This window comes from Musa acuminata, chromosome BXJ1-10 (assembly GCF_036884655.1).
Source record: "Musa acuminata AAA Group cultivar baxijiao chromosome BXJ1-10, Cavendish_Baxijiao_AAA, whole genome shotgun sequence".
NCBI classification, from domain to species: domain Eukaryota; kingdom Viridiplantae; phylum Streptophyta; class Magnoliopsida; order Zingiberales; family Musaceae; genus Musa; species Musa acuminata.
In genome coordinates this window covers 17,112,373-17,139,922 of record NC_088336.1, presented here as the reverse complement: position 1 = coordinate 17,139,922, position 27,550 = coordinate 17,112,373, and the positions used below count along the sequence as shown (strand labels likewise).

The window sequence follows — 27,550 nt, the reverse complement described above, 5'->3', positions numbered from 1 at the left end:
TTGAGTGGTCTTCAAATGTTCTATGTCCCAAATTCTTCCTGTTCTTTGGAAGGTGGTTCTCAAGTTCTTCACGTGCATTGCACGTCATTTCATATGTGATCAATGAACCAATTAATTCTTCAAGTGGAAATTGGTTCAAGTTTTTCGATTCTTGAATAGCAATTACTTTTGAATCCCAAGTTTTAGAAAGTGAGCGCAAAACTTTGTTAACGAGTTCAAAATCCGAAAAGCTTTTACCAAGTGATTTTAAACCATTGACGACATCCGTAAAACGGGTGTACATGTCAACAACGGTTTCGCTTGGTTTCATATGAAAAAGCTCGAAATCATGCAGTAAAATATTAACTTTTGAGTCTTTGACTCTACTAGTTCCCTCGTGCGTGATTTCAAGAGTGCGCCAAATATCGAAAGCCGTTTCGCACAAAGAAACCCGATTGAACTCATTTTTGTCCAAAGCGCAAAATAAGGCATTCATAGCCTTTGCGTTTAAAGAAAAATACTTCTTCTCCAAATCCGATCATTCGTTCATCGGTTTAGAGGGAAGTTGAAAACCGTTTTCAACGATATTCCATAAATCTAAATTCAGAGAAATCAAGAAAACTCTCATTCGAGTTTTCCAATAAGTGTAGTCAAATCTGTTAAAGAACGGTGGACGAAAGACCGAAAAGCCCTCTTGAAAGTTATGAAGAGTCATTTCTCTCGGGTGTAAGTCCGAAATGAGAAATACCGGGCTCTGATACCAATTGTTAGGATCGAGAGCACTAAGAGGGAGGGGGGGGGGGGTGAATTAGTGCAGCGGAAAACTTTCAGCGATTAAAATCGAAAGCTGCGTTCGACCGATAAAAACAACTTCTGTATGAAAGTTGATACTAATCAATGTTAATGTCAAACTAAGCAGGCAGTTTGCAGCTATGATGAAAACCAGAATATCGGCGCAAACTGAAATCCGAAGTTCGTACGAAGAAACTGATTTACGTCTAAATGCTGATTCGTAAATCACTTGATTAGATAAGACGCAGTTTAAGCAGGAGTATAAAGGCAGTGTGCAGTATTGGTAAAGCTTAAAACATAAACGCAATCTGCAATAAGATGATCATACGAAAAAGCAGATTTACGTCTAAACACAGATTTGCCTCTAAACGCATATTTACGTCTAAACGCAGATTTACGTCTGAATGTTGAAACTCGTTCGTAAAATCGCAGAGGGCAGTAAGCTATTGAAAAGTTTACAGTAAAGGTAAAATGCTCAAAGGAAATGCAAACTGAGATTTAGAGTGGTTCGGTCAATCTTGACCTACTCCACTTTTGGCTTCCTCCACCGACGAGGTCACCGACGTCAACTAGAAGCCTTCCTTCAATAGGCGAAGGCCAACCACCCTCTTACATATTCACTCCTTTTGACGGGCTTAGGAGACAACCCTTACAGAAGTTTTCTCTCCTCTCTTTACAACTCAAACTTGAAGAATAGAAAGAGGAGAACTAGCAGTTTTGAGCTCTAAGAAACACAGAAAGACAGCAAGATTTCGAGTGTGTGTTATGTGCTTTCAGTGCTGAATGGGTAGGGTATTTATAGGCCCCAACCTAGTTCAAATTTGGAGCTCAATTCTATCAATTCCCGGAATTCCGGGATCAGGCGGTTGCACCTCCTGACTGGGGCGGTTGCACCGCCTGGCAGAGCTCGAAGACTGAGCCTCTAGGCGGTGCCACCTCTGTCAGGGGCGGTTGCACCTCTCTGCCAGAGCTCGAAGACCGAGCTCAGGCAGTTGCACCGCCTGACTGGAGAGGTTGCACCGCCTGGCAGAGCTCAAAACTTGAGCTCTAGCGGTGCTACCTCTTGACAGAAGAGGTTGCACCGCCCAGTCTCGCTCGGAGACTGAGCCCGGGGCGGTGCCACCTCTTGGTTGGGGCGGTTGCACCGCCCAGTCTCGCTGGGAGACATAGCCTGGGCGGTGCTACCTCCCTGCCTGGGCGGTTGCACCTCCTACAGTAACTGGGTCCGAATGGGTTGATCCATTTGGCCCAATTTGAGTTCTTCAGGGGCCCAATTGCCCCAAGATTAAGCTAATGGGATCACCTCCCATTTCTAACTTAATCAATGTGCTAACTATGATTATTTCCTAAGACAAATTCTGCAGCTTGCTCCGGTGCGTCAATCGCTTCTTCCGGCGAGTTTCCGGCGAACTTCCGTCGATCATCCGACGAACCCTCGGTGATGCTCCTGTGGACTTCCGGCAAACTCCTGGACTTGCGACGATCCACTTGGCAAGTTCCGATGAGCTCCTTTGGCAAGCTTCTGGACTTCTCGGATTTGTTCCCGCAGAACCTCCGACAACAGTCCGAACTTCCGTAGAACTCTCGAACTCCCAACGTGATCATTGTCTTGACTCCGGCGTAACTCCTGCTGCATGTCTTTCTTCCATCGTAGTTAATCCTGCACACTCAAAACAAAAACTTCGATCGAGACAATTAATCCTAAGCAATTAACCAAGTTGTCCGACATGTCATTGGTCCCTCGACGCTTCGTCCGATTCTTCGGCGCATCGTCCTTTCCTGCAGCCTATTGCCCAATCGGCCAGTTGACTCCGCAACTCCGATATCCTTGGCACAATACCCGCTCTTCTTGGCCCGAAGCCTTCTGTCGATACGTCGACCGATCCACCGGCCCGACGTCCAATCTTCTAACATGTTCCTCCGGCACAACATGATTTTCCTGCTTTAATTGTCTCATCCTGATCGAAGCATCCTGCGTCACTCAAAACGCAGATTAAATCATAAACATATATCAAGTGGTTTCATCATCAAAATACGAGATTCAACAATATCTTGGCCATACTTTTGGTGATGGTCGTATTGTACTAGTTGCTCTTTCTCTTGAACTTGTGACTGACTTATGTTGTAATGGTCGATCCGGGTAATTTGTCCTCGCACTTCAAATATGTCTCATAGTTAGTAAACTTATCATAGATTTCTTCAAATGACATTGGTGAGTTGCACGTCCGAATTGCGACTGTCAATTCCTTGTACTCGTCTTCAAGGCCATTAAGGGTATAGATGATGACTTCTTCGTCACATAGAGAGTGACATATCAAAACCAAGTCATCAATAATAACTTTGATATTTTGTAGATAATCAGCGATAGTACTACCTTCTTATTTTGTTTTCATTAGACCGAATAGAAGACTGAGCTTGCGAGTACGCGAACGATTCACCAAGGTTATTTGCAGCTTACATCATGATTCTGCAGTAGTCGCATATGATGATATCAATAGAGCGATGGATCCAGCAACTAAAGCTTGAATAACTTAGAGGATGAGACGATCTTGACGTAGCCATAGTTTGTGAGCTGGATTTGGTATTGGATTGGGTTCTCCGAGGATATTGATCATGACTAGTGGACAACTGAGAGAGCTATCAACATAGCCTAGTAAGCTATATCCAAATAGGAGATTGAAAATCTGGGCTTATCAGGATGCGTATTTGCCACCTTTAAATAACTTGAAAGGGATTAACGTGACAATATTGATAGAGATAAGTGTTGTATGTAGAGAAATATTATAATTTCCTGTAGAAACAATAATTGGAACATCATAAGAAATAATGAAGACATCCGAGGATGTGTACTGATCTAAGATCGAGCAGTGGATGGTGGATGAAGGTGCGGCCTGTGATCGAAGAAGCACACCCACCGGAGGAAGAGATGGGTGTCCTCACTGTGTATAGGAGAATATAGGTGAGCACAGGAGCCCACAACAATTCCGCTGGATGGCAGCAGTGACAAGAGGCTAGCGGCAAGCAGCAGCAAAGCGCAGCAAGATGCAACACAACAAGATGTAGCAGTCGGAAGCCTGGCGAATGAGGTTGCAGCAGTGTTTGCGGGACTCGTGCCAGCGTTGAGCAAGATGCAACGCAGCAAGGTGTTGCTATTGCAGCGTCCATAACTACACTAGCTATTCCAGCCGCTACAAGAGGCGCTTGATCGGAGCAGAAGACGACGCTGCTTTCGTTGTGGCTTAGTCTTGGGGTTTTAGATGCAGTGGCGCGTGGTCATCAGGCTAGAAGAAGTGTCGATGCAGTGGGCGTAGTGACTGAGAGGGGTTGCAAGAAGAGTAGTTCTATTCTGCTGCGAGAAGGCCTCCTTCAGGAATCTTGTATTTGTCGAATCATGGTTTCTCCTTGACAAGTCTTTAATGCTACCACTACCGTTGTTGTTGATGCTGCTGCAAGCAACAACGACTACAGCAATGGCGGCACCACCGTCATCTGAATCTCTACTGGTGCGGCGGGTGCGATCTGATACCAGCAGTCGTAAGTGCTGCGGTAGGCTGTAGCGAATGGCTACGACAGCGGGTGCGATCTGATACCAGCATCCGCAAATGATGCATTAGGCTGCAGCGAATGGCTGCGGCAGCAGGTGCGATCTGATACCAGTAGCCACAAGTGCTGCGTTAGGCTGCAGTGAATGGCTACGGTAGCGAGAGAAGAAGACAATCGTTGTTCACCAATTATTGGTTGAGATGAAGTTGTTGTGGTGCGATTGAGGAGCGGAGACGTCACCGCGAGGAGGGATGGTCGAGCAGTCGCGGCTGCGACCCAAGGGGAGACGATGGATTCCGGCCGGGAAGCGGTCGCTGGGCTGCAGCGGGAGGTCACCGCTAGAGTGAGGATGACCGTGAAGATTTGGTCGTCGTTCTGTCGATCTGCAGGAACCAGCAAAACAGGGGAAGTCCGTCGTGAACAAGGGATACGATAAGGAGATCTACCAGTAGTGATTCGGTAGTCGATGGCAGAGTCTCAGCGGAATCAGATCTGGAGATCGGATCAACAACGATTACAGGGAGGTGGTTTGTTGTTGCTAGCGAGGATGGAGCAGCAACATCGGTGAGGGAAGAAGCATCGGTGTCTGCAGTGCTAGAAGCACCAGCGCAAAGTGGCAGCGTCGGCATCGAGCACATCCGCTGACGAGGTTGGTGAGGAGTCGGACAACGAGAAGAGAGCTTGCTATAGGCAAGCCTTCTGATACCACGTAAGATGTTTTTCCTATTTATACAGAAATTTTTCTCAACATAGCAGCAAGATTTTCTCATTCGGTTGAAAAAATCTTATCCGCTAAACTAATAAGGATACCCAGTTTGTCTATAAGGTGATTTGGGTTTTGAATGTATTAGCCTCAATTATATTATTTTGAATAGGTTTTATAGAATTCTGATGGAGGTGTAAAAAATAATTATAAATCTATTCAAAAACATATAACATATGTTATTTCATTTATAATATAGTGACAACTGATTCACCCTATAAATCAATCTATATAATATAACGTATCTATTTCAATTATCTCGTCAGGAATATTTAGAGGATTATAATTCAATCAACCACTTTTTGAAAATATGAAAAGAGAAAACACAAAACTCAATCCGAGAATTCATCCATTTAATTATATCAAATAAACACAACTACTCAAGATTTTGATAGGCATTAATATCTGAAAAATATTACTCACTCTCATACCCATGGATGATTGTGGGTGTCTATAAATCGAATGGCACTCTCACACAGAGTACGAATCGACAATCTCTGTGCGCATGAGAAATTGCTCATGGCAATTCATAAATTGCGCATTTATAATGTACATCGATACGGAGTACGAAATCTGCATGATTGCAATGCATGTTCTTCGAAGGACATGGTTCTTATCCATCATATTGAAATTAATACATATAATGGAATAGTTCAAGTTATTCCTATTGATTACATACGAGAGGATTCTTCTTTGTGCAGGGAACAAAAAAAAAATAACATAGAGCTATTTAGACATAATAATAATAATAATAATAATAATAATAATAATAATAATAATAATAATAATAATAAAACGATATCTTGAGTGGAAAAAAGGAACTGAATATTTTGCTGCAGATTAAAGTGCCTTATTCGACAATCATAACTTGTAATATATGTTTTCAGTTCTAAGACTATTATGGAAGTGTTTTTTTCTTTAATATTACGAAGGCTTTATAAAATGATAAATTCGTAAAAAAAAAAACTTCTTTTTGGCTTTTCTGGAAAAGTGACTCCATTTTCAAAATTTTGTAACAATAATTTTTTTTTATCTAATATCTAAAATACCCTAACTAACTTACTTTTTTTTTTTCTTGTTTTAGCTTATGGACCGATATATAAGGTGAATCGATATAGTTAGAACTTTTTTACACTATATTATAGTATTTTTAATAATATAAAAATATATTATGTTGTAATATTTTTAAATATTACTAAAATATTATAATACAATATAAAAAATGTATACTATGTTATAATATATATTTTTTTGTTTTTGGAAACACTTTAACATAGTATAAATATATATTGTAATTGAATCGACTCGCCTATGGACTGATCCAATAAAAAAAAAAAGAGAAAAATAATATTTCTATATTAGGTTAAGAAAATACTTCTCCTATTGAAGAATTCTGTAAATAGGATACTTCCAAACAAAATCCTAAAAAATACTTTTTTTTGAGAAAATTTACCCTTTATGAAACCACTTTGTGTGAAGCTTGTGACACCCTTACGCGACAAACACTGCTAATTTTGCTTTTATGTTGATGGGACTTAACATGTTCACTCTCCAAGTGTCAGATCCGAGTGTCATCATATCGTTCGTTGGCAGCGTTTCAATCATATGACGTTATTATCGTAGCTTGCGAGAGCATGTAGCATTGGTCTTCTCAAGGCACAATCAACGGATCTAACGGCGGTTCGGGTCTTACGGTGCAACTCGAGTTGAGTTCGACCGAACCAATTCGAACCAACCCGAATCATATTATATTGGCCGCTTGATCATAAGTCATAGCCATCATCGCAAATGATAGCCGATTCACTCGATGTCATCATGTCTACTCTACCACATACCATCATGCCGACATCTTCGGACCATAGCGTGCATCCCACCCGTCAACGACACTCATCGTGTCGGGTTGCAGTTTAGATTGGAAATAATTGCCAGCACGATATGCGAAAGATGGTCGGTAACATTTGGCCATCATCAGTTTTGAGATTCGTGAAAATTTGATAATCGTGATCAACACCGTTAAGATCTATCCATGGTCTAATGCACAAGGATCGGATTCGGCTCGAATGTGGATTCAATAAGAAATGGTTTGAATCCGACCGGATCCAAATCCATATCCGATAATTTTACCGGATTCGAGTATTGTCTGATGCACACCGCCGATAACCCAAAATTGTAGTCCGATCTCTTGGCTATCGGATCCACTAAGACACCTGAATTGTCCGAAAAAAAATGTTGAACAAAATGAAAACAAAAAACAAAAACAAAAACAAATTAAGAACAGCAACGGTGTCGTCCGTCAACCATGTCTTCCGCTTCTCATCATCTTTAACTACGCTCTTCTGAAGCTGTTGCTGAGAGTTCGCACGACACCAACGATGGCGGCGACCACCGTGTGAGATTTCTCTTGGCCTTGTGCACAAGACACCGCCAAGGGTGGTGGCGACGAAGAACAAGGAGTTCGACGAAGGAGAGGATGAGGACCGCCAATTCCAGTCGGAGCGATCTCTAAACCATCACCAACAGCAGTGGAGGAGACAGAAGCCGGAGCAACGGATCGAAGGTAGTGAAATAGATCTCGAATTTTTCTCTCTTTTGTTTCATTTCTCCAATTTAGATTCTTGTACAGGTTACTTGGCCCGTGGAGTGGTTCGAGGGTTTTCCTTGCTCGTTTGACTAGGGCTTTGGGGTCAAAGGTGGTCCTTTTTTAGTCGCTTGTGAGGGTTCTGCTCCTTCATCTCCGCCAATGTGATATCTGTAGTGTTCTTATGGAGGGATTGAGAGTTTCTAATTGTTCTGCTATGTTTGGGAGTTCACTTAAGCTATTTGGACTTTTTCTCTTTTACTTGCTATCTCTCTTACTTCATATGACCGTGTTTCTTCTGTTCTTCGAGAGTGGTAGATGCAGCACCATGCTCTTGGAACCGGGAAATGTAGGAGTTGGGAGTACATCCTTTGGATATTATCTTCTTTGATGTATATGATTTAGATCTGCCAGGTATGAGTTCCTCAGGGACTCAAAGCACATTGTATGGTGCCATATCATATGATGGCGTGGAGCTTCAAATATGCAACCGGAGTCCTGTAGTATCGTTGGATCTGCATTCCTCTCTACTTAATTTGACCTTGCCTCGTAGCGGATCAACTATTCAACATCTCTGGTCAAGTTAATTGAAATGGCCTGAGAAAAAAGAAAGATGCATTTTGATCTATTTATTTATTTTTTAAGACAAAACGGAAATACTTATCAAACGAAAAGAAAGCACTTCGTTTGCATCACTGCAAATCAAATCAAATAATAAATACTTTGTTTATTGTTCCAATTATTTGTTTGCATACTTTCAGATTAGGAAATCAAATCATGAATTGTTTTTTCCAAGAAAGTATTTAATTTTCATCATTTTTGTTGGCTTACTTGTCATGATCATATCATATTATGTTCATTGTGCAGGAAAAGGATACTTTGAATGGGACTCTAGGCTGTACCTGGTTGTAGGTGGATCTGTTTTCTCCGATACACATCATGGGTGACTCGACAGCAATGACCATCGAGTTCCTTCGTGCTAGATTGCTTTCTGAGAGAACTGTTTCTAAAGCTGCAAAGGAGAGATCTGAGCAGTTGACTACAAGGGTCAGTATATTTTTCTGTTGTTATTTCTTGTGGTTGATTTTTTGCTGTGTTTCTGCAATTAGTTTGCATTTGGTAATGTTTGCTGTTTAGGTCATGGAGTTAGAGGAGCAGCTTAGGATCGTGAGTATCCAAAGGAGAAAAGCAGAACAGGCAGCAACGGAGGCCATCTCTATTCTAGAAATTCATGGGAGCAACAATCTATCCGAGGCAGTTGATTCTAGCTCTGAGAAAGATGGAAGTCCTAGTGATGGGAAAGAATGTGATGAAGCTTTTAAAGAAGATGAAGCCTCGACAGCCTCGAAAGGGGAGAGGCTTGAAGTTGAGGATGCACAATCAATTTCTGAGCATGAAGTTTCTCCCTCCCAAGTTGGGAGCTTATCATGGAAAAGCCGTAGTAGCAGCCCAGATTTCACTCGAAAGCTAAAAGGCAAACAATTTAGGTCAAAGCAGAGACGAATCAGTTTGAGGTCGTCTGTTGAAACTTCCCCAAAGTATAATTTGGGAAAGTCATGCCGCAAGATAAAACGAAAGGAAATGAGGTATTCTTTGATATTCTTCCTGCATCTCCATTGTTTAGATGAATTCATTTTGTTCAACAATTTTGCATCACCAGATCAACCGCTGAGGATAAGGGTGATTATCATCACATTCTTGACGATCACAAACCTGAATTATCTAGGAATGTTTCAGAAAGTCAGTCATCTTTTGTAGATGTTCAAGAGAAAGAAGCTGATGGTAGTCATTATGCAATTGGGAATGGGAGAGATGAAGAGATGGAGAGAGTTTTAAAGGAGCAAGCCCAGCTCATTGGTCAGTATGAAGCAGAAGAAAAAGCTCAAAGAGAATGGGAACAGAAATACAATGAGAATAAAAACTCAAACACGGTATGCATTTCCACATATGATAGATACTCCCTCTTCTTCTTTTTTCCTTTTAACCATTAAGGCTTGATGCTATCAAATACACCTAGAAAAGCAAGGGATATATATGTATGTATGTATATATATATATATGTATATGTATATATGTATATGTATATATATATATGTATATATATATATATATATATATATGTGTATATATATATATATATATATATATGTGTATATATATATATATATGTGTATATATATATATACATATATACATACATACATATACATATATACATACATGCATATACATATATACACATATATATATATATATATATATATATTTATATATATATATATATATATATATATATATTTATTTATTTATTTATATGTGTGTGTGTGTGTGTGCGTGCTATGCTCTTTCTAGGTCCTTTCTAGACCTGCACGCTTGATACTATTTTTTGCACCCTTTTTCACCGCTTAGATGAAATAGCCATCAGCTGACCTTGTCAATCTTGGTTCCATATTAAGCCAAGTTTAAGAATAAAAACTTGATCTCCTCTATCTTTATTGGAATTTCTGCATAAATTTTGGTTATTCATTCTCTTGATATGAAATTAGACTTTTACTAGTGCTTGGTTCATTGATCCCACCTTTTATTGTCTATATTTTATATAATTGCTCTGATCACAAGCTGCAGATTGTAGTCAAATTTTCCAGGTACTCATGTAATCTGTGCTCATACTGAATGTACGTTATTAATTGCATTATACCTTTTGTCTATACTTTGTGTCAATCTTTTTTTTCTCATCTTGATATCTAGGAACACTTTGAACCTGGGAAGCAGTGTCATGCAGCTGAAATTAATATGAAATCCCAGAAAGAGTCATCTGCATTTTTTGACAGAATAGCATATGAATATGAAGAGGCAAAATCAAGTATTTGTGCTTTCTCCAGGACCGACATACCTGGATGTCTATCTGATGATCCTCTGCTTAAATTATCAGATGGCACAGATCAACGAACTGCTGATGGAGACAAAGATGTAAATATCATTGAATTCTCCAATGCCATCGTGCCAACTGATCTACCTGTATGTGGGATTGGAAGTGATTCTCAAGCTTGTGTTGATGGCAATAATGTGGCAGAAAACAACACTGAAGGTCTTGTTGTGGTTGCACTTCCCACAAAAGTAAGCACCATTTCAACTCCACTTGGGAAAGTCAATCAAAACTCTGACAGCGGGTCTAGTAGCAATATCAATTTACATGCACATAGCCATATTAATTCACCATCAATTGGAAGCCCTTCAACTGCTGATCCCGTGAGAGAGAGACCTAAATGGGAATCATCAGCAACTCATGATCTGTCCTACATGAAACAATCTCCATCAGCTGCCACCAGCTTGGGGGGTGTTCTCGAAGCTCTCCAGCATGCCAAGAACTCCTTGAGACAAGAGCTCCATAAGTTGCCTTTGCCATATCCAGCCATCAAGGCTTTACCAGCACAGAGCAACTACCATGTTAGGGCTGTTGTATCTGATGAATCTTCCAAAGTTCCCGTTTGTTCTGTTGGCCTGTTCAGAATACCAACCGACCATTCTCATCAGTCACAAAATTCAGAGCATGAATACCATGGTTCAGGATTAAGTTTGGCAGCTGGCCATCCTCATCTTGGATACGCCATCACTACAAGTGATCGTCGTGGGTCAATTATTCCATATGTGTCCAAGGAATCCATGGGGACATTGAAATTCAGTAATTACCTTCCAGGTATGGACCTTCCTAGTCCACTTCTGTGTTCCCAACCTTGCTCGGGATCGACGGCTGACAAGATTCACTTCCCAAATGAAATTGGTGTTTCCCTAGGAAAGCAGCATTTCAACACTTACTCCCCGGGAATAGGAATTCCTGCTTTCGACAGGTGTTCCCTGCCTTCAGATTTAAGAACATCCTTTCCAAGCAGATCTGGAAGCTCCACACATAAGCAGTATTTCGATTCCCGTTTAGGTACCCAAGAGCCTCCTTTGAGTACATATTCCTTTGCATACTCAGGCTTGACAACAGATCAAATGCTCGTTCATGATGGACTTCCAAAACCTTATACTTACATGAGAAATCGGACGCCTTCATATGGCGGTGATGGTTATGGTAAATGGGACTCGATCTGATATGCAGATTTTGTAGCACTTGGTGTAGCACGTAAGTACTGTGAACTTACTCTTCCTGCATGTATTCCATTGCTTTGCATGACATTTGAAGTTACTAGTTTCAGATTGTAGATGGTTCTACCTTTTTATATCTAGGAGATGTTCTCTTTAGCTGTGTCTGATGAAGTGGAAATATGTCCAAGTCCTTGACATGTTTTACTACTCTCAGGATTAATCTGTATGCAGATCAGAGAACATGAGTGACACTTATGCTCAAGAATTTTGGTATCAGTTGAACTCTCTCATCATGTTTGGTTGAATCCATCGATTCTATAGCATTAGGCATGGATTAAGTAAGACCCCCCTCCTCACTCATCACAATAATCCTATTACGTGTGTTCATTTGGATTTATCTCTTTGGAGTGAATCGTTGAACTTTCATTGGAACAGTCACTCGATTAAACGCATGTATTTATGTGGAGGTAATAAATAGATTGATATGATGAATATTTCGAAATAATCATAACTCGATGTGCAGAGCCCACTCCATTGTATCCATAATGTCAAGCTAAGATCTAATTATCAAAGACATTATGACTTTGAATAAACATGGCATCTCTCTTGCAAATGATAAATATAGATTTCAAGAACATTAAAATACAAAAAATATTATATTTGATTATTTCCACCATCATTGGGAATTATAATATATATTTGTTAATGTGTCTCCTCTCACAGTCAAATACAATGAACTAAGAAGATTAATAAATGAAGTGTATAAATAAAATTTAATTTATATACATTATGTTAAAATCAAACAATAAGTACAAAAGACTTTGGCCCAAATATCGTGAAACAGAGAGATAGACAACCCCAATTGTTTGATTTCGATTATATCTCAGAAACTGATGCTTCTTCTATGATGCAGGATGATAAGGCTGGCAGGGGGATAGATATATCATTAAGATTTAAGGACAATTCGACCGTTTGGTTGGTGTTAACAATTTGTTGCTATCAGAATACTCCCTATCAGAATTTATGAGGCAGATTCAATGGTAATACCTAAATGTCTGTCCCTCCAAATGAGTGTTTGAATGGCGATAGATCTCCGAATCATCAAAATTTCGATCAGAAGTGATGCAAATTTCGTATGTCAATATGTTAGTTAACGGAAATATTGCAGTTTGATGGTCGATATATATATATATATATATATATATATATATATATATATATATATATATATATATATATATATATATATATATAAAGAAACTCTAGTAATGAGTGTTTATCATATGACGTCTAATATTTGACTCTTATGAATGGGCATCTCCTTTTTCAAAAATCTCAATAATATCCTTAAATCAAGTTCTAAGCTTGCAAGATTCGTAAGTCAATTCAATTTGAGTCAAGCTTATACATATCAGATTCATTTAAATAAATTCGAGTTGGTTAAGACCCTTACATTCAACTTATACTCAAGTTATAATCGAATTACACTCATTCATATATTTATTAAATATATATATATATATATATATATATTTATTTATTCTAAATTCGTAATAAAATAAAAAGATAGTATAATTTTTTGTTTAAATCATAGTTTAGTAGAATTCTTAAAGTTTTGATAATTAATTAATCTAAAAATACCTAAAAAATAATTTTAAAATAAGTTAGATAATCGAATTTAACTTATTTCATTTTCTAAGTGTAACTAAGTGAATATTGAAAATAGAAAATATAGGATTTTGTTATTAGTTTTATGATTAATTTATGACAATTTTAATATATTTGACGAATGAGTGTAACTTGAATATATTTCTAATGTAATTTTTTTAGATAATTTAGGATAAAATCATATAAATAATAATATATTTTTAAGATACCTTGATTTTTTTTTATGAATTTATGATAAATTTATATAATTATATATATGTATATATATATATACACATATATATACATAAATGTATATGTATACATATGTATACATATATATATACATATATATGTATATATATACATATATATATACATATATACATATATATATATATATGTATATATATATATATATGTATATATATATATAGCCGTTGTTATTTGAGTGAAATTTTGTATACGCCCCTCAGCGATGGAGCAAGCAACGGTGGAGATCGGCGATCCGAAGTCTCCAAGGGATCCCTGGTGGCTTTAAATTGCCTCTCGGAGCCCAAAACCCTAATCCCCCACTAAACTCGCCATTTTCTCCTCGCGCTCCTTTCCGACCCCTTCCCTCCCGGCATTCCATTCCCACCGCCATGGAGTTCTGGGGTAATGTTCTTCTCTCCCTTTGCTTGTTTACCATCCCTCTCCTCTTCTTTCTATTTGACTCTGGGTAGGAGGTTGGACATCTGCCCTCCGATCATTCTGTCCTTTTGCCTCTTGATGACCCTACAGTTAATTATAATGTCTGTGAGTGTCTTGGTTTTTCGCCAATAGGTTGAATGCAACACCGTAAATGTTGCAGCTGCTATTATGGAGATTGTGATTTAGCGTTCTTTTTCTTCTTAGTTTAGCTCATATTGTTGTGTCTCAAATCATGCGCTTGTGTATCACTGGTGGTTTCATAAGCTGTTCTGGAACGTACTATATCACTGTTCCACTTTATCACACCCATTATGCGGCAGTACGGCGTCAAAAATCTTTCTTTTACATTCTTACAGTTTCTTTTCTGTTTTCTTCTTCAAGTGTACTTGAAACAGAGGATTCTTGTGTGCTTTATGCATGTAAATTTTGGCGGTAGACTTTGATGAGTTATAAAATAATTTAAAATGGAACATGGTGTTTTGGGCAAACGGAACGTGTCTGAGAAAAATTATATTTAGAATAAATATGCTATGAGTCTGGTGTTACAATAATGATAACCTATAGTGAACTCATATTTCCTGAATTTACTAGATATCAAAATAACTATTCTGAGTGATATATCGCACATAAATTGAGGTAATTGCTACTTGCGGTATCAGTAAAATCCTAAAAAGAAGAAGGTTAATGAAAAGTGCTTGTTGACATTTTTAAGGTTTTATGTTCTTTGAGTTATTTTTAGTTTTTCTGAGTATTTGTGCAAGTCATAGCTTGCTTTTTATCCAGCCAAGATTCTACCTTGGCTAAGTTACATTAAGTTCCTCTTCCCTCAAAATTCCTTACCTTATTTGTTTTGTTTGTCACCCATAGTAGTGTTTTCATCAATCAATTTTGCTACAAATTTTCAGGTCTGGAAATTAAGCCTGAAGAGACTGTCAAGGTTGATCCTGGAGAGGACAAATATTTGCATCTTTCTCAGGTTTTACTTCGCCGCGTACTGCTCAAAGTGTTTCTTCATATTGAAAAATGATTATATTAATGTCTATCTATTACCATGCAGGCTTCTTTAGGGGAGACTAAGAAGGGAAATGAGAATATACTGGTCTATGTGAAATTTAACAACCAAAAGCTTGTACTTGGAACACTCTCTGCAGAGAAATGTGCTCAAATTCAATATGATTTAGTATTTGAGAAAGAATTTGAGCTATCTCACAGCTCAAACAATGCAAGTGTCTACTTATGTGGCTATAAAACTGCTGCACTTGAGGCAGACGAATATCCTTTTGATCTTCCCGTAGGAAGCTAATTTACGTACTAATTTGGTTTAATATTCATGTCTTGCACTACATAACAGATATTTGCTACTTTTGATTTCCTTGACTAAGTTTTTCTTTTTGGGGGTCTACATTTCCTGATTTTGATGGTACATCTTGTTGTTGTCTCTTATTAAATATTTTGTTCTCATTCTGTTTCTCTCCTAACAAAAATGTTTGCTACCGTTTGAATTCCAGAGAGTGACTCGGATGCTGATGAAGATATTCAACTTGACCAGAAGACTAATGGTGTGATTCTGAGTACACTTGTTGGTTTCTCGATACCAAGTCAATTTATGTTCCTTGTGTTCTTGATGGTTTACCCTGTCAATTGTCTGGGTTATTATTGCAATTAACAAATGATGTGTGTTACTTCAATTTATAACTAAATTTTGTATTTGTTCATAAAGTTAAATCAGTTTAACTTGTAATTTTGGAGAATTTACTATGTTATAGTGGACTTTAGGTGGTTTTCTTATGTGATACTGTTTTCCATATCTTTCAGGCAAGTCTATTGTGAAGGTTGAACAGACCAAATCTACAGAGGGAAAGCCAAAAGTTCCTCAAGCAAATGCCCCTGCTTCCAAGGCAAAACCTAAAATAGAGGAACTGAAGAAGGCAGATAAGCAAAAGCCGAATAAGGATGATGATGAAGATGTTGATGGTGAAGAGTCTGACGAAGATGAATCTGATGATGATGAGGTCTGTGCAATGTCTGTCAAATATGTTATTTTCTTGTTTGATAAGTTGTTTACATCCTCAGTATTTCAGTGCCCCTTTTGTTGTCTGTTCTGTTTGTTTGGTCTCATACTAATTTATGTGCTTAGCATCTTTCTAGCAATTGTCAAGCGATGAAAGGTTTTCATCAAGTTTTATGTTAGGTCACTTAATGAGCATGTTTTGACAATGTGGTAGCTGCTATTGATACATCTGTTTTATTTTGTTTTCTTTGCTAAATACTTCTTTCAGGATATGGTTGAAGCGGAAGATGATAGCGAAGATGAGGACGAGGATGAAGTTGAAAGCTCTGATGAAGATGAAGCTCCTGTAAAAATGGTAAACAGATTGTTTACATATTTATTCAGACACCAGTTGTTTGGGTGGAACTATTCTGTTTTGTAATATTCAGTCATCAGTTGTTTTGATAAACTCATATTATAAGATAATTGCCATTGCCATTGCCATCTCTGCAGGCTGAACCTCCTAATAAAAGGCCAGCTGGTTCTGCTTTAAAAACTCCTGTTTCGGAGAAGAAAGCAAAGTTAATATCCCCAGGGAAAGGAGAGAGTCAGAAAAAGGGTAATGATTTGCATGTAAACTTGATTCATTATTAAATAAATATACATTGTTTTATGTTGGTTTAAACTATGATGCATATGAGACCAACAATAAACTCACAGGTGGTGCTGCTAAGAAAGATGGCCATTCTGCTACCCCTATTCCGGCAAAACAGAGTGGAAAAACTCCTGCTAAGAATGACAAGTCTAAACAGCAAACCCCAAAATCGGCAGGCTCTGTCAATTGCAAGTCATGTGGCAAGTATGTATTCAATTCCCCCACCATTTCCATACTCATATATGAATCAGTTCATGAACCAAACAAACAATTTTTGTAGGAACTTCAACTCTGACAATGCTCTTCAATCTCATACAAAAGCAAAGCACAGTGCTGGCAAATGAGACACCAAGATCATATTTATGAAAGTGGTGGGGCTTCTCGGATGGACCATTGGAAGTGATGAACCCACTCGGGGTGTTACGAGTTTTGTAAAAGTGGTGGGGCTTCTCGGATGTCACTATGAATGTTGGGTTAATAGCTTACAGTTTCCAAGTTTGCAGTTACGTTATTTTGTGTGTGTGGTGTAATCAGTTACCATTTTTTTAAAGTGCTTATTGGAGGATTCAGCAGTTTTTTCTGAGGATAGGACACCACTGAATCGACGAAAAATTATCGAGTCTCTCCTCAATTTCACGATTTGCGTTGAGATGGATGATTTTTGGATGATGTCCCTCATTTTTTGTTTTCTATAAATATCCTAAATGTTTTTCATTGTTTTTTATTATCATCTATTATTTTGACTTAATCATCTGTGTATCATTAATTTTTTTAGTACCTTAGATGTATCTCATTATCATGTCATTTTTGTTATCGTCTATCGTTTTGACTCCATCATCATTTATGACCTTATGTCATCGTTTATCGTTCCAACTATGTTGATGACAACCACAAAGAACATTTAGGATGGGGACACCAAATGAATCCCCTCCCTCTGACGTCTATTGCTTCGACCCCATAATCATTAACAACTTCATCTCCTTTATCACCTGTTAATGCCTGCATAACAAATGCACCTTTATCACCTGAAAACCTCAACCCAATGAGGCATGTAGGATAGGTTGTACCTCCGAGAGTTCGGTGGGATTTATGCTGCTGTCCTGGAGTTTCTCATGTTAACCTCAACACGCCCAGATCATCTTCTACCTGTGACAACGAGGCACCTTTGCCAGAAGGAAATCATAATTTCCGCAACTGGAATGAGAATAACACAGTTCAAACTGAAATCAGATGCTCGCTCTTAGTGAACTGTTGTGATGTGTAGCCACCTCCCGTGGATACGATGGAGAAAACCATAGTATTTCCAAGTACAACATAGCGAACCCAAAAGCATCACAAGTCCTCAGATCCTTGCATCCAATCTTCACACACAAACCATGGCCACCAAGAAATCACCAAATACAGACGAAAACATGAACAGTGATTACAAGTGGGCCTTAGGTGAGATCATCGTCTTCCTCCTCCTTTGCTTTAATTGCATTCTTCACTCTCAGCAGAAGTGTGGTTTTCCATGGATCCTATAGCCAATGGAGATGGAATCAACACAAAATATTAGACCAAATACAAGACTATTTTGTGCGTTATGCTGCCTTCATACTGAGTCAGGTAAATGAAGTCATGGTGAAATTATGCGCCACTTATTTTAGCCTCGTATAAGAAGGCAAAACTTATCATAGCCTTATAAAATGATTCTATAATTGGTAGAGGAACCTGCATTCCAGTGACCGATTAAAATCCAGTTTTGACATACATGGGCTAATCCGTGCCTCAACTTGCATAACAAAAAATGTTTGAGATCTTGACATACAAAGTAGTCTACAAAGAGGAAGAAATTAATTTTGATATCAGCACTAGTTTTTGATTTTTTTTTAAACAGCCTAAACTGCAGGATATGTGGTGAGAAAAGTGTTTTCTTTTTTCTTTGGTTCAAATTAAGAGTTCTGATAAGATGGAGAATCAAATGACAATTATGTTCAAATGTCAGGACTGTTCGGTGATTCAATTATGAGCAATTCATTATGGTTGAATATAGACCAACTGGCGAGAGTTATAAGAACTGATTCCATTCTAAAAATAGGAAACCAATGCAAGACAAATCTAAACAGTGTCATAATTACTAACTTGACATGCATGTTGTTTGGGCATGTAATTGGGAAGATTTTATATTATAATCCGATCACATTGTATCTCATCAATTTTGGTCTGAATTAAATTTTATTAAAAGAAAAAACTTAGATTGATCAGATATTTGTGAATAAACTTTCATGCATGCATGCATAAGTGCACCACAAACGATTAATATTAGATAATAGACTTACCAGCCGAGTCATGCTATCATATTCTTGGAGGGCATTAGTAAATTTCACAACATCTCCCTCATCCATTGAATCAGCTAAATCCTGCCATCAGAGTACTAATCTTATGAGACATGTTCTTAATGAAACATGTTAGATGATCCAGTTCACAGTTCATACATTTCAAGAAGAAGAAAGTAAAGTAACCTTTCTGCATTCAAAAATACACGAAAGCATGCATATATATAGTCAAATCATGAAAGACATGTTGCACAAAGAAAGAGAAAGAGGAAGAAATTAAATAGTTAATAAGAATTTAGCTGAGATATCAAAACTACATTATAGAAAATGATGAACTTAATTCTTGATTTCAACTTCAAGGACCTATTACATATGCATGCAATTCGAATGCATATCTACTACCAATCAATTTGTCAAGTTCAAAAATTATTGGTCCATAGACACTTAAGTTGTTAAAGAATAGATTGAAAAGTTTAATCAAGAAAACAAAAGCTAATAGTATACTATATTATTTCTTTAAATCTTCATTAGTCTTCTATAGTATCTTTATGCCTAGAAACGCAAAAACCATATGCTTCAACATCCTTGACTACTTAAACTTCCTATATTTCACTTTTCATTTTGAAGTCCAAATTTGTTGAATTTGAAACTTGAGCTTTCAGAAAGTCACAACAAATTCCAAGTTGAATCAGAGCAAGTCATCTTGCAAACAAGATTCAGAGAAAGCTGATCGATGCAGCATAGTGAGGTAATCAGTAAATGAGAATTCAACCCAAATACCACCAGAATGACAAGATAAAGTGTCTTACAGCTAAAAGCTTGTATTCACGTGTGCCTGAAAAAGTAGGATCGAGTTCCTGGACAAGCAAGTAAAATCCAGTTAATTTTGTTATATAAGTTTCAGGAAAAAAAAATTCAACCACCAACCAAGAGACGGACAAACCTGATATCGCTCTAATGCATTTGTCACCGCAACAACGTCATTTTTGCATAACTGACATATGCCAGCATTAAGGAGTAACCCCTTAACACCATACTTAAGAAGAGTGTTATTTATTGAATGGCGTGCTATTGCTTCATATATTTCAATGGCTTTTGGGTATCTGCAAAAAAGTTACTGTATCAAAATTTCAATGCACACAACTGTAATATAGTTAAAAGATCTTGAAAACTGGATGTATAAATCCTTAAATCTAATTGGACATTGGGATGCTTAAATCAGAAGTATATAATTTCTTGAAGCTAGTTGTTGGATATGTTGATAGTTTGCAATAATATAGATTATATGAACCACAAATGTCCTCTTAAAGGAAAATAAATCTTAAAGATCAGCATCTTTAAGAAATCAAATTTCCTAAATAAAAGTTAATTTCATATGATGAGAGTATCAAAATCACAACAAGGTGTAATTTTTCACTGAATCCAAATTCCTTGTTACTGGCACAAAAGGGTCCTCAAAACTGATATATAGTGCAAAGTGCCATATATCAAGGTGTCGTAGCACTAGGAAGAAGTAGCAAATAAAGGCATATAATTACCCTGGACATATAGAATAAACTAGTTCAGATGAGTCTAACTAAACAGTGTAGGTAACTAAAATTTGAATTGGTCAAGATTCCAAGACCATCAGTAACATTTTGAATGCTGCAGAATTGTCTACACAGCAAACTCAAATTCATTGACAAATGAACATGACAAATAATAAGAAAAAAGATATAATGAGACAACCCATGTCACATGTATGACAAATTGATGGGATAGGGGCATTGGTTATATCAATAGAACAATTACATCAAATCAAGAAGTATAACTAAGCCTTGTTAATTTAGAAGCAAGATGAATATGAACATATACTTTGACATTGCAGCCATGCTCCTACCATGTACTGAATGCAAAAAAAGCTTGAAAGCAAATCTCTTTTATGTCTAGGTGGTCGAGTCAAAACTAGAATCTTCTACTTAAATGCTGATAAGATACATTAGCAAACGTCATAGTTCACAAAAGAAAGTCAAAAAAATGATATTTATGGATAGTCATTTGACTTGCTCTTTATGTTAATCAGAAAGAGTAAAGAAAATTTTAAATACAGACAACTTGCTATCTTACTGTTCCAACTGAGCCGCAAATTGTGCAACTTTTTGCTTGCATTGGTTTGCAGAAGTAGTCACTTCCTCACTTTGAAAAAGGTCAGCAGCCTGCTCAAAGTAGTCCATGGCCTTCTCTAAATTCTGTTCTTGCTCATTTAATTCACCAAGTTCCTGAAAGACATGGATTCCCCAGCAAGCAAAATCAAATATATAAAACATATCTTTTTATATGTGCATGTTATCAACAATAACAACAAGAAGCTGTAATGTCTCAATTATTTGAGGTCAGCAAGGTGAATCTTTTTATATATGCATGTTATCATTGACTTAAATCATGAACGTACAGTCACCATCATGGACCTCAAGTGCTAAACCCTTCTTTATGGTGCTACTCCCTTCCAAGCACACATTAGAAATGGGTTTCATGCTGTACAGAGGGTAAGCTGTTGGCTTGGCATAGAGCCTATGCTAGCCAGGATGTATCATGCCAGCATGTTAGCAGCAAAACCCAAATCACAAAATTTAAACCCTTGGTTAGCATATCTACTGATATACACATGTTTCATCAAATTGAATAATTATAATTTACTACCATAAAGTTTTTAAAAAAAGGCAGTTCATCACCTTGCAGTATCTTGCAGCCATATTTAATCTACCAATCTCCAAGAAAAGTTTCACAGCCTGACTTAATGACTGTGAAGCATCTGCAAAAAAGAAATGGAACATGTACCCAAGGTCAGAAAAGGGCAAAGGAATGGTGCAAAAATGATTACCTAATATATGCTATTTCAATATAGATTGGTAAAACTAGTGGAATGAGAAGTCCCATGATGTTCCCAGAAAAAGGTCATTCATGTATGGTTCCTGAATTCTTGGATCTAAATCTTACATACGTAAAACATCAAATAGCATCAACCATTACCAATATTATAATCATTGCATTACAAATATAAAGCACTAGTTAGGTCTAGACAAGGATAAAGGCGTCAATAGAAACTAAGAGCCTTAGAGATGAAAAACAGTTAAGGTGTTAACCTGACATGGTTGACTGTGTTTAGGTTGATCCTAACCAAAAGTTATTCTCATACTAGTCCTGAACCAGATGGGACCAGGGAAGAGAGAGCAGGAGGACAATTTATAAGAAAATAGAGGCAGATAAAAGGTAGAGTCACTTTATAATGCAGCCCTATCACCCAACTAGTTATCCTCACTCCTCTTTTCACCAGGTCTTGAACACAGCATTGAGAGAGCACCAGATCTCTGTTTAAAAGGTTGGAAATGAATACACCAAATAAAGGGTATTCTAACCCTAAAACCACCCTTTATTCTTAAATCAGTCATTCATCAAATAAAGATGAGAGATTTTATCCATTTTTTTAATCAATAGGAAATTTTGGTTGCCATCACCCAGCTCTCCTATTATACCGTAGAAGGACAATGCTAAAAGCTAGCTGTCTGTTCATAAGCCAACAAATGCAACTTGACCACTAGCTAACCACCTACCGCAGCTAAGCTTTAGAACTAAGATTGATCAACAACTTCCAAGTGATATGCTAGGCCATACTAGGGTAGTCATTAACTAGCTAAAAGAGGAACATCAGTAGAATTTGACCATGGGTGGAATTAGTGGTGGAGCATGTGACTTGGATGGCCACAGAGAGGTTTAAACAGGATCAAACTCATTAACACCAAATCATACCTGAATAATGTTGTGTTAAGCCCATATGAAAGTTGACAAGATCCAATCTAACTTCATGATGACTATTTCGAATGTCATCTAGGCCAAATCCAATTAAATAGGGTCAAAACATATTAGTTACTAGGCAATTGGATTTGAATAGACACACCAAGTTAAAATTGAGTAGATTCGATTTAAACATGGACCTCAGTATAAACAGTGTCACCTGTGCTCTCATCTCATATCCAGGTCTAAGTTCCCATATCACTGCATATACCCACATCAATGAGTATCAGACCTGCTGTACCAAGCATCCTACTTATAGATGGATTTGGTGGGTGATTCCAAGGAATACAAGGACTTAGATTTAAGCTCATGAAATTAGTCCATGCCTTCCATAAGCAATCAAGTTGACAGTTGACACCTATTCATCGCGAAACAAAAAATAAATAACGAAGATGATACGTGTAATTTATTCAGGCAACATGGCAAGATGATGATTGTCATATTGACAGTACCCAGTGTTATAATAGATGCATAGTCATCAAAACGAACTCATGCATCCATGTGTGGGCTAAACACTTAAGCACATGATCTGAATTCCTACTTTCTAAGACTTTCTTGGTTGAAGATTTTGAAGGCTGTCATAAGCTTTCATTATTAGTGTCACTGTATTTACTTCTTATCTCCTTGTAGAAAAAACACACGTACACATTAGAATCCATTTCACATGTCAATCATGCAAGATTGCTGACTAAATTAAAATTGGCCTAGGGTCAACAATCATAGTATTGAATCAGATTGACATAAATCATACTATTGTGATTGTCTAAAAGAAACATAAATAAAAGAAGGCTTTATACAGGAATCAAGGAAAAGGTCCTTCAAATTTTCCTCTCTCCCACAACCTCATCTCTCCTATCACTAGCTGCACCCTGTCCTGTAAGACACAGGGAGAAAGAAAGAGAGAGACAGAGAAAGAGGGAGAGAAGAATGATGAGAACCATTTTCCCTTTCCTCCCTAAAAAAAAAAATCATCCATAGAAAGCGAGTGTCAAAAAACCCATTACAGCAGTCAGGGAATTACAGAAGAAGATTTTTTATAAGCTTTCCTCTCATGAGAAAATACCTTGAACGGAGATTTTCTTATAGCAATTTGCTGCATCTACATAAGCTGAGGCAGCTTCATGCTTGCTATCTAACTGCATTATGAAATCAGAATGAACAACATAATAAACATGTAAAGTGATGATATGTCAAAGTCAAACTACTCAAAACCAAAACCAACAAGATAGATACCTTTAAATGACAGTTAGCAAGTTTGATGTACACTGAACCAGCTCTATCCCCTGCAATACCAGTGTAAGACATGTCAATTAAGAAGCGTGACGTTCCCAGAATTTCTGACATGATAGCTCATAAACTCACATAACAGCTATGCTAAATAATTAAACTTAAGTTGAAACGACAAAAAAAGTGATTAAAGGTTTAGCAAGACAAAGACCAGCAATGGTATCTGGGAGTGAGCTCAGACAAATCTGATCGATCAGACGGAATAAAGGGATAAGACTTTTTAAAAAATGGGAAAATTAAGAATAACAAAGAAAAATCAACGGAAGAAGGATCCAGATTGATCTACTATAGTCATGATCTAAATAAATCTATAGTCATGATCCAAATTGTTCCACAACAGAAAAATCAACTAAATATAATCAAATTTAATTGATTCAGGCTTACTCTAACTAATTTTGACCAGTACTTGAACAGTCCAATGAAGAGGATAATCCCTAACCAAGATGATGTGATCCAAGAGGTCCGGCTCATCTAACCTGATGTAAGTTTGACAAATTTAGATTTTATTTTTGACTTCATAAAGTTGTATTACTTAATTAATACAGATAGTCTTGGTTCGATTTAATTGAATTAATCTTTATATGTGAAAAGTTATGCTCTGAAGTGAGACTGTAGCTTGTAAAAGTTTAGTTGTTTGCTTAATTAGGTCAGTGTTTGATCAGTACTTTTATTTTTTGTATTTTATTGAATTCAAACCAAAAAAAAAAACCTAGCTTGGTATACCGTAATAACTATTTTGCAAATGCGAATTTTAGACTAGTAATTGTTTAATGGAAAAAACTGTTGAATTGTTCTTTGGCCAGACAGCTCTCTCCTCCCCCTTCATCTCTCTAATTCCCACTCTCTCGGTCCTTTTCTCCTTTCTTCTTTGCATTTCCTTCTTGTTCCTCTACATCTTCCTTTTATCTCTTTCTAATCTGCTCGACAATCCTGCAGTCGACCAATCACACAGAGTCGAAATATTTCTATTCCCGGACTTTTAAGTCCATTATACGACAATTTTGGACTTCCCCATACTGAAAACAGATCGGATCTGATTAATTGCACAACTACAGCAACTTTCAGCCAATCTTCCTCGTATCTACAGCTAGAAGGATCAACAATACAGCAACTACATCATCGAACAATTACTTTGCAGCAGCCGTGTCCTCACCTACGAGCCCCAATCTACTCGGATCTTCCGATGCTAAGATATCAGGATCAAACAGGACGATGAAATGGCATCCAATGACTAACTCATGAAAGTGGTGATACCGATCGGGAGATTCAGCAACAGATCCTCAAAGACCATCATGGAAACACCGATCGGGAGCCTAAATGAACCGCGATCAGTACCGGCAAAAGAGAAGAAGGAAGAGGGAGCATACAGTTCTTAGCAAGCTTGAAGCAATTGGCGGCCTTGTCGAACAACTCAGCCGCATCATCGTACTTGGATCCGAAGATCCCCCAGCCAGCAAGCTTCTTTTCCGCCTTCTTCTCGAACTCCTCGCCCTTCGCCGTCTGATCCGCCATCCCCCTTTTCCGGCTGTGACCGCACTACGAAACCCTTTTCCTCCTTTTTTGGTTTTTTGGTTTTTTCTCGCCCGGGGACGGTATTTATGGGGAGGTGAAATGATACAGAAACCCACGGACAACTCTTACGCGTACGGCTTACGCGCACGTCTATAACCACTCGAATGATGTCCAATTCGCGATTTGGACCGTTCTCAAACTCGGAGTAACGGACCCCACCTAAGTATTCATATCTATTCTATTCTGTGATTAAAATAAAGACGATTTCCCTCAAATAATCTCTTTTTTTTTTTCCTCAAAAGACGTTCTATCTTAGTTTTTTTTCAAATAATACCCTTAATTCGAATAATATCATATTTTCTTTCGTATTTTTTGGCTAGTTTTTTTATCAATTATTTTACCCGTTTTGAATCATTATAGTGTTTTCATTTAACTCATTTATAATATTTATATAAATTTTTATTAAGGTATTAAAAAATATAAAACTACTAAAAAATATAAATAATTTTTTTATTATAATATTATATTTTTAGTCTTGTAATTGGTTTGATTGAGGTTAAAAATTTATTTAGGTTATTTATAGTATTTTTAAATAGGTTTAAGTGTTTTTATTGTGGTAATTATAATAAGCTAACTTTTTTATTTTTATTTGGGTAATATTTCTCATAAACTATTATAAATATTTATTTAATCCTGATATGATATATTAAATTATTTTCTAGTGTGTTTTGATTGTATTTGGCTCACTTATAGTGTTCCAATAAAATAATAATACTTTTGTTGAGGTATAAAAATATTAAAAAAATTATAACTAATATCATGTTATATTTTTATTTTATTATTTATAAATCATTATAATATTAAAATTTTATGTTTGAATTGATTTGATTGAGATTATGAATCATGTATCATGTATCATTTATAACATTTTCAAGTAGAGTTTATAGTGTCTTTGTTGTGATAACTAAAATACTATAACAAATCAAAACATTAACGGGTGAAAAAAGTATCATTAAGATCTTAATTGGTGATGGATATTTAGGATATTATTCAAAATTGGAACACCATTTGAGAGAAAAACAAATAAAAGAGCATCTTAGTGAATTTTTTTTTAGGGAAATCGTCTTCAAAATAAAAAAAAAACACATTAAAAACCATATTGGAAATTACTTATTCACGTTTGACTAAATGATGAAGCGAATTTTAAATTTGTGATAACAGTCAAATGGTTGACATGTGAGGATTGAGTTCGGCTTCTGATGTTTCAAATGAGTATAATTCTATGAAAGCTCACATCGAGTTTGTCTCATCTTATCGATGCCTAAGTCTAAATCCACCCAAATACAAGCAACCTCAAGGCCACAAGTGATAATAAAAATAATTTTTTAATTAAATATTTATTTATTAACTTTATATTTTTTAAAAAATAAAATAAAATATTATTATATCAAATGACATACATGCTCACATGTGGAGAAATATCACTTGTATAATAATATCAACTAATTTAGATATGAGACTTGATTTTATGTAAAAATAATGAGACACGGATCTATTTGATGGCCAAAGACACTTTAGAAAGCTCTCTGGAATGAATGAACATGAAGATATGTTCATAAATGAACCTTGTTCATATGATGCTACTAATACTTTTGTTTTTGTTATGACAACATTTGAGCGGCTATTAATAGGAATTCTCATTCTTCGTCCTTTTTTTTGCTTTAATATTTCACCAATTATTTAATCACCCCTATATGTATATGCATGTAATTCACCCATTTAGTTATTCTCTCTTCAAATTAATCTTCTCCTTCCCGTTGACCTTCATCTTTTAGGTATTATGAATGAGGTTTTCTAAATTAAATATAAAATATTA

General features: G+C 36.8%; 3 protein-coding genes across 3 annotated transcripts; 2 read left to right on the top strand and 1 right to left on the bottom strand.

Annotated features, from left to right (window-relative positions):
• The first annotated feature begins 7,184 nt into the window (after positions 1-7,184).
• On the top strand, positions 7,185-11,900 carry LOC135595258 (uncharacterized). Its single transcript, XM_065085945.1, has 5 exons — positions 7,185-7,634; positions 8,523-8,702; positions 8,793-9,241; positions 9,316-9,586; positions 10,404-11,900. Exons 2-5 carry the CDS (start codon positions 8,595-8,597, stop codon positions 11,748-11,750), a joined length of 2,175 nt encoding a protein of 724 aa, XP_064942017.1. The 5' UTR covers positions 7,185-7,634; positions 8,523-8,594; the 3' UTR covers positions 11,751-11,900.
• A 2,048-nt stretch (positions 11,901-13,948) lies between these two features.
• LOC104000003 (histone deacetylase HDT2) lies at positions 13,949-17,312 on the top strand. Its single transcript, XM_065085944.1, has 10 exons — positions 13,949-14,048; positions 14,990-15,060; positions 15,142-15,358; positions 15,490-15,504; positions 15,593-15,643; positions 15,900-16,096; positions 16,364-16,450; positions 16,588-16,693; positions 16,795-16,933; positions 17,010-17,312. Exons 1-10 carry the CDS (start codon positions 14,036-14,038, stop codon positions 17,071-17,073), a joined length of 960 nt encoding a protein of 319 aa, XP_064942016.1. The 5' UTR covers positions 13,949-14,035; the 3' UTR covers positions 17,074-17,312.
• A 631-nt stretch (positions 17,313-17,943) lies between these two features.
• Positions 17,944-25,734, bottom strand: LOC104000004 (alpha-soluble NSF attachment protein). The gene is made up of 9 exons (XM_009421929.3): positions 25,530-25,734; positions 24,109-24,158; positions 23,939-24,011; positions 21,756-21,835; positions 21,151-21,302; positions 19,988-20,147; positions 19,854-19,901; positions 19,048-19,128; positions 17,944-18,246 (listed from the first exon to the last, which is right to left on the bottom strand). Exons 1-9 carry the CDS (start codon positions 25,672-25,674, stop codon positions 18,166-18,168), a joined length of 870 nt encoding a protein of 289 aa, XP_009420204.1. The 5' UTR covers positions 25,675-25,734; the 3' UTR covers positions 17,944-18,165.
• Positions 25,735-27,550: the final 1,816 nt, after the last annotated feature.

Bases quoted from the DNA above. Each gene is read 5' to 3' on its own strand.
- LOC104000004 (XM_009421929.3), bottom strand. From the start codon at position 25,674: ATGGCGGATCAGACGGCGAAGGGCGAGGAGTTCGAGAAGAAGGCGGAA. The intron at 19,902-19,987 runs GTTTGTCCGTCT...TTGCTTGTCCAG, and splicing joins ATGCATTAGAGCGATATCAG to GAACTCGATCCTACTTTTTC. The intron at 19,129-19,853 runs GTAAGACACTTT...CTCTGATGGCAG, and splicing joins GTGAATACAAGCTTTTAGCT to GATTTAGCTGATTCAATGGA.
- LOC104000003 (XM_065085944.1), top strand. The intron at 16,097-16,363 runs GTCTGTGCAATG...TACTTCTTTCAG, and splicing joins ATGAATCTGATGATGATGAG to GATATGGTTGAAGCGGAAGA. The intron at 16,451-16,587 runs GTAAACAGATTG...CCATCTCTGCAG, and splicing joins ATGAAGCTCCTGTAAAAATG to GCTGAACCTCCTAATAAAAG.
- LOC135595258 (XM_065085945.1), top strand. From the start codon at position 8,595: ATGGGTGACTCGACAGCAATGACCATCGAGTTCCTTCGTGCTAGATTG. The intron at 8,703-8,792 runs GTCAGTATATTT...TTTGCTGTTTAG, and splicing joins CTGAGCAGTTGACTACAAGG to GTCATGGAGTTAGAGGAGCA. The intron at 9,242-9,315 runs GTATTCTTTGAT...TTGCATCACCAG, and splicing joins ATAAAACGAAAGGAAATGAG to ATCAACCGCTGAGGATAAGG.